The 7,206-nt window shown below is 42.0% G+C and overlaps 2 protein-coding genes across 3 annotated transcripts in view; one reads left to right on the top strand and one right to left on the bottom strand.

Annotated features, from left to right (window-relative positions):
* Window positions 1-33: 33 nt before the first annotated feature.
* On the top strand, window positions 34-4,332 carry LOC21389442 (FACT complex subunit SPT16). Its single transcript, XM_010099010.2, has 2 exons — window positions 34-287; window positions 839-4,332. Exon 2 carries the CDS (start codon window positions 860-862, stop codon window positions 4,061-4,063), a length of 3,204 nt encoding a protein of 1,067 aa, XP_010097312.1. The 5' UTR covers window positions 34-287; window positions 839-859; the 3' UTR covers window positions 4,064-4,332.
* An 834-nt stretch (window positions 4,333-5,166) lies between these two features.
* The window catches only part of LOC21389443 (FACT complex subunit SPT16), a 4,752-nt gene continuing 2,712 nt past the window's right edge, over window positions 5,167-7,206 (bottom strand). Inside the window, exon 4 of one of the 2 annotated variants that reach the window (XM_024166189.1) lies at window positions 5,167-7,206. In XM_024166189.1, the coding sequence (XP_024021957.1) occupies window positions 5,388-7,206 (1,819 nt within the window). In that variant the 3' untranslated portion in view covers window positions 5,167-5,387. The other variant, XM_024166188.1, reaches the window with a different exon arrangement.

Genomic DNA, 7,206 nt, shown 5'->3' on the forward strand with positions numbered 1-7,206 from the left:
CCCCCACAGCCCCTTCTCTCTCGCTCTCTCTCTCTCTCTCTCATTTCCCAATTTCGTTTTTCTTTTTTCCAATCCAAAACTTTCGAATTCATTTCCCCAAATCCATCTTCGAAACCTAGCCCTAGTTTCTTCTTCTTCTTCATCGCGTACGCATTTCCGGTTCTTCTAATTCGGGCTTTTTCGCATTCGGAGGGCCGTTCGTTGCGGCTTGTATTTCGACCCTGCGATTTCGAAACCTAATTTGTACTGCACTATCTTCGCGATTCTGCGCAAGGCTTTGAGTGAAGGTTCGGAAACTTTCGATTTCTGCTTTTGATGCTTCGTAGTTTCTTCGTTTCTTTGATTTTTTCCCCCTTAGTTATGTTCGACGCGTTTGTGCTTTTGCGAAACCCTAATTTTTCATTTTAAGTCGATTTTCTGGAATGGAATGATGCTTGGCTTGTTTCGGAGTTTGTTTCTTTCGTTAATCTAACTCTTGATTTTCAATTTTTACTTCTGACAGTGTGCTTTTCGAAAACCCTAATTTTGCTTGAAACTCGTGAAACCCTAATTGTTTTCTCAGCTTTATTTGTTCGAGATTGTATGTGTATGAGCGATTTTACGAGGTAATAGGTTTATGAATTAATTTTAGATTTTTGGTTATTTCTATTAGGTTTACTTACTGCACGGAGGATTTCGTTTTTTGATTTTCTCTTTCATTGTTGTCTTTCTTTCCTTATTTTTAAGATAAATGGGAAAAGCTTATACAAAATAATTTGCTGCATATCTGTCATATTCACTTGAGGAAACAAGGAAAATTTGGTCATTAACTGATTAATGGGTCTATATTGCCGTGCAGACCAGTTGCAATTACTTCTCAATGGCTGATCATCGCAAAGGAAATAGCCAGCCTCCTAATGGGAAGGCTGCTGGAGCTGGAAGTGCGTACTCTATTGATTTGAGTAAATTCAGTGAGCGCTTGAACATTCTTTATTCGCATTGGAATGAGCACAAGTCTGATTTGTGGGGCTCTTCTGACGTGCTTGCAATTGCAACACCCCCACCATCAGAGGATCTGCGGTACCTAAAGTCCTCGGCATTGAACATATGGCTGCTTGGTTATGAATTTCCGGATACAATCATGGTTTTCATGAAGAAGCAGATTCATTTCCTGTGTAGCCAGAAGAAGGTATCTTTGCTTGATGTTGTGAAAAAACCTGCCAAAGAGGCTGTTGGTGCAGATGTTTTGATGCATTTGAAGACAAAGGGTGATGATGGAAGTGGGCTCATGGATGCTATATTTCGTGCCATACGCACTCAATCTAAGGCAGATGGCAATAATAGTAGTGTAGTTGGATACATAGCTAGGGAAGTTCCTGAAGGAAATCTCCTGGAAACATGGGCTGAGAAGTTGAAGAATGCCAATTTCCAGCTTACAGATATAGCAAACGGGTTGTCTGATCTATTTGCCCTTAAGGACAAGGAAGAGCTTGTGAATGTGAAGAAAGCTGCCTTCTTGACTACTAATGTTTTGAATAACATTGTGGTCCCAAAGCTTGAGAACGTTATTGATGAGGAAAAGAAAGTAACTCATTCTGCTTTGATGAATGAGACAGAGAAGGCCATCTTGGAACCATCTAAAGCTGGTGCAAAGCTGAAGGCGGAGAATGTTGACATCTGTTATCCTCCAATTTTTCAAAGTGGTGGAGAGTTTGATCTCAGGCCTAGCGCTGCAAGCAATGATGAGCTGCTTTACTATGACTCTGCAAGTGTGATAATATGTGCGGTTGGATCCCGGTACAAGAGTTACTGCTCCAATGTTGCCAGAACATTCTTGATTGATGCTAATCCCCTGCAGAGCAAGGCATACACAGTTCTTCTCAAGGCACATGAGGCAGCTATTAACGCGTTGAAGCCTGGGAATAAAGTTAGCGCTGCTTATCAAGCAGCCCTCTCGATTGTTGAGAAGGATGCTCCTGAATTGGTTTCACATCTGACAAAGTCTGCTGGGACAGGAATTGGTCTTGAATTTCGTGAGTCGGGATTGAATCTTAATGCAAAGAATGATAGAGTGGTGAAATCTGGAATGATCTTCAATGTGTCTCTTGGTTTTCAGAACTTGCAGAATCAAACCAATAACCCGAAAAAACAGAACTTTTCTCTTTTGCTTGCTGACACAGTTATTATTGACAATGATAGGGCGGATGTAGTGACTAGCAAAAGTTCTAAGGCCGTCAAAGATGTTGCGTACTCATTTAATGAGGACGATGAAGAAGAGGAAAAGCCCAAGGGGAAAGCTGAGGTTAATGGAACAGAGGCCTTTATGTCTAAGACAACATTAAGGTCAGATAATCATGAGGTTTCTAAAGAGGAACTCCGCAGGCAGCATCAGGCAGAACTTGCCAGACAGAAAAACGAAGAAACTGCCCGTCGGCTAGCAGGTGGGGGATCTGGGATAGGAGACAACCGTGCTGCTGTGAGGGCTTTAACTGATATGATTGCCTACAAGAGTGTTAATGATCTGCCCCCTCCTAAAGATTTGATGATTCAGATTGACCAGAAAAATGAAGCTGTTCTGTTGCCCATCTATGGGAGTATGGTACCTTTTCATGTTGCTACAATAAGGACAGTTTCCAGCCAGCAAGATACTAATCGAAATTGTTACATTAGAATAATCTTTAATGTTCCCGGGACCCCTTTCAGTCCTCATGATGCAAACTCTTTGAAGTTCCAGGGTTCTATATACCTGAAAGAGGTTTCATTCCGGTCTAAGGACCCTAGGCACATAAGTGAGGTGGTGCAGCAGATTAAGACACTTCGGAGGCAAGTTGTTGCCAGGGAATCTGAGAGAGCTGAGAGAGCAACTCTTGTTACTCAGGAGAGACTCCAGCTAGCTGGCAACAGATTTAAGCCAATCAGGTTGCCTGACCTTTGGATACGTCCTGTTTTTGGTGGCCGTGGAAGAAAGATTCCTGGTACCCTTGAAGCTCATGTGAATGGGTTTCGATATTCTACTACCAGGCAGGATGAGCGTGTGGATATAATGTTTGCAAACATTAAACATGCATTTTTCCAGCCAGCAGAGAATGAGATGATCACTCTTCTTCACTTCCATCTGCACAACCACATAATGGTTGGGAACAAGAAAACGAAGGATGTGCAGTTCTATGTTGAGGTTATGGATGTAGTTCAAACTTTGGGGGGTGGAAAGAGATCTGCCTACGATCCGGACGAGATTGAAGAAGAGCAGCGGGAGAGGGATAGGAAGAACAAAATCAACATGAATTTTCAAAGCTTTGTGAACCGAGTGAATGATCTTTGGGGGCAGCCTCAATTCAGTGGCCTTGACCTTGAGTTTGATCAGCCTCTGAGAGAACTTGGTTTCCATGGTGTACCCTTCAAATCCTCGGCGTTTATTGTTCCAACTTCAACTTGCCTTGTTGAATTGATAGAGACTCCTTTCCTTGTTGTCTCCCTAAGTGAGATTGAGATCGTGAATTTGGAAAGAGTTGGCCTTGGGCAGAAGAATTTCGACATGACTATTGTATTCAAGGACTTCAAACGAGACGTCCTCAGGATTGATTCTATTCCTTCGACGGCACTTGATGGCATCGAGGAATGGCTCGACACAACAGACATCAAGTACTATGAGAGCAGGCTGAATCTGAACTGGCGGCAGATACTGAAGGCAATCACTGATGACCCACAGAGCTTCATTGAGGATGGAGGTTGGGAATTTTTGAATTTGGAAGCTACTGATTCAGAATCAGAGCGCTCAGAAGAGTCTGACCAGGGTTATGAGCCATCAGATGTGGAGGTAGAATCCGAATCAGAGGATAATGACTCTGACAGTGAGTCGCTGGTGGAGTCTGAGGACGAGGACGAGGATGATTCTGAAGCAGACTCGGAAGAAGAAAAGGGAAAGACTTGGGAAGAGTTGGAGAGGGAAGCCAGCAATGCAGACAAGGAGAAGGGTGTTGAGTCGGATAGTGAGGAGGAGAGAAAGAGGAGGAAGATGAAAGCATTTGGAAAGTCTCGAGGCGGTCCCAGTAGTTCTGTCCCCAAGCGGGCTAAATTAAGATAGATGTAACCTGAGATTTATTTTTTCTGTTTCAATGGTATTTTGTTTATCCGTTTTTGGTATCCAGTAGCAATTTGCTGCTGCAGTATCCTGACCTAGCTTGGAACTCTTATTTTTGTACTAGTTTGTTTCGAAGTTATTAGAACTATTTTTTTCCTTACCATGAAATCATCTTCTTGTTGGTTGTACATTGGTAGCATCACTTTTGGTGGAAGAATTTTGTTTGGTCACTTATCATTCATAAGCTACTAATTCATTTCTTCTTTCGCTCATTCGTTGTGTTTTATCTTGGAAGCAGAAAAACTAGTGAGTATAATGCTATTATGCGAGTAAATCTGTGTTAAATAACCAAGTTGTCCTGCCAAAAATGACCCAAAAGGCTCGCACTGAAAAATAGAGAGGTTGATGGGGGTTCTGAAGGCAAACCATTGCTAAACCACTGGTTCAACTGGCCCAAGATGAGATTAGGGAAAGGTGAGTGCAAACTTTTTTGTTGTTTTTGGTTGTTTGTTTTTGTTTTTTTGATGGGTACTAATTTTCTAGATGACTAGTCGATGCCTGAGATTTCCTATTTGGAGCTTATTGTTTCATTACGTAATTCTCACTAGTGTTTTGCCCGTGTCTGAATACAGTTTTTCACAAACTTCTTTTATTGAGTTAGTTTATGACGTTATATCTTGAAATTTTAGCTTGCAATGTACGATCTCTAATTTTGGAAGATTTAACTATGTCCTTTACCCATTTATTTTGACCTTTTTTCTACTTTGCTTTTTGCAGCTGAAATTTACTGGATCATTTGAAATTAACACGTTATATCGGAACATTTGATGGCTGTATTTATGTTTTTCACGTGGCTTTTATTGATCAAATTCTGCCTTTATTAGGGTAGTCTTCGAGTTTAATCCCGCCTTTTTCTGCTCTGTAAGTCATCATGCATTTTTTTCCCTTCTCTTTGATCTTCCATGATGATTGTCATTGTTTTTATAACCTGTATTGGATCCTGTTTTACATTCCTTTTTGCTGGTTCTGTTCTGCCACACAGCATAAATCCGGAAACAGCATCTCCACCCAATCATATCAATTGCCCCAAAAAAATGAAGAAAATAAAACATGAAGAAAGGGCATGAATTCTCTTCACACCACTATCTTACAAGTGAAAAAACTTCATAACTTTAGTATGTGTTTACAATACAATCAAATAAAACTACACTCATAGAGCTTAACAACATAAATATTGTAAAACACTATTATACAAGAGGCATCTACAGCTGATGGTAAAAACTGGGGGATAAGTGTAATAAAAAGTAAGGCAAAAAAAGCAGATGATCTATCTCCTTATTTTGGGCCTTTTGGGAAGGCTACCACCCAGACTCCTCTTGTCTGGTGCCCGAGCCTTTCCGAATGACTTCATCTTCCTCCTAGCTCTCTCCTGTTCACTGTCAGAATCATTTCCTTTTTCCCTATCTGCATAGCTCGCTTCCCTCTCCAACTCTTCCCATGTTTTTCCTTCATCCTCCTCTGAGCCTTCCTCTGAGTCATCTTCCTCGTCGTCTTCTGACTCTACCAATGATTCGCTATCATCATCCTCGTCCTCTGATGATTCGGACTGTACATCTGAAGGCACGTACCCTTGGTCTGATTCTTCTGACTTGTCAGACTCTGAATCACTAACCTCCATGTTCAAGAATTCCCAGCCTCCGTCCTCTATGAACTTCTCGGGATCATCGGTGATAGTTTTTAGTATAGGGCGCCAGTTGAGATTCAATCTACTTTCGTAGTATTTCAGGTCAGTTGTGTCAAGCCACTCTTTGATGCCATCTAGTGATGTTGAGGGGATAGAATCGATTCTAAATACATCCCGCTTGAAGTCCTTAAACACAATGGTCATGTCAAAATTCTTCTGCCCGAGGCCAACTCTCTCAAGGTTGACTATTTCAATCTCACTTAGAGTGATCACCACAAATGGCGTCTCTATCAGCTCAACTAAGCAGCTTGAAGTTGGGACTATGAAAGCTGACGCCTTGTGAGGCACTCCATGGAAACCAAGCTCTCTAAGTGGCTGATCAAACTCAAGATCAAGTGCTTTGAATTGGGGTTGTCCCCACAAGTCATTAACTCGGTTCACAAAATTCTGGAAGTCCATATTAATCTTGTTCTTTCGATCCCTCTCACGCTGCTCTTCCTCGATCTCGTCTGGATCATAGGCAGATCTTTTTCCACCTCCCAGTGTCTGTACCACATCCATCACCTCTACATAAAATTGCACGTCTTTTGTCTTTTTGTTTCCCACCATGATGTGATTATGCAAATGGAAATGCAACAGAGTGATCATTTCCTTCTCTGCAGGCTGGACAAAGGCATGTTTAATGTTTCCAAACATGACATCCACTCTTTCATCAGGCCTTGAAGTAGAATAGCGGAAACCATTTGTATGTGCTTCAAGAGAACCCGAAAGCTTTCTTCCACGGCCACCAAAAGGAGGACGAATCCATAGATCAGGTAGTCGTATCGGTTTGAATTTTGCTCCTGCAAGCTGCAGCCTCTCCTGAGTAACTAAAGTTGCCCTCTCAGCTCTTTCTGACTCCCTAGAAGCAATTTGTCGGCGAAGGGTTTTAATTAGCTGTACAACTTCACTTATATGCCTTGGGTCTTTCGACCGGAATGAAACTTCTTTCAGATAGATTGATCCTTGAAATTTAAGGGTGTTTGCATCATGAGGATTGAATGGGGTTCCAGGCACATTGAAGATTATTCGGATGTAGCAGTTCCGGTTACCATCCTGCTGGCTGGAGACACTTTTCACAGTGGCTATATGGAAAGGAACCATGCTTCCATAAATTGGCAATAAGATGGCTTCATTCTTTTGGTCAATCTGAATCATTAAATCTCTTGGAAGAGGCAGATCGTTGACATTTTTGTAGGCGACTAGGTCGCCGATTGTCTTCCCAGCACCGCGATTATCAGTTGCTGCAGAACCACCACCAGCAAGCCTCCTTGCCGTTTCTTCATTCTTCTGACGAGCAAGTTCTGCCTGATGTTGCCTTCGTAACTCTTCCTTAGACATTTCTTGGTTGTCCGATCGAAGTGTCGCCTTAGACAAGGTTGTCCCACCACCTTTAGTCTCAGCTTTTATGTTCAACCGCTCT

The sequence above is a fragment of the Morus notabilis genome, unplaced genomic scaffold (assembly GCF_000414095.1).
Source record: "Morus notabilis unplaced genomic scaffold, ASM41409v2 Scaffold1372, whole genome shotgun sequence".
Taxonomy (NCBI): domain Eukaryota; kingdom Viridiplantae; phylum Streptophyta; class Magnoliopsida; order Rosales; family Moraceae; genus Morus; species Morus notabilis.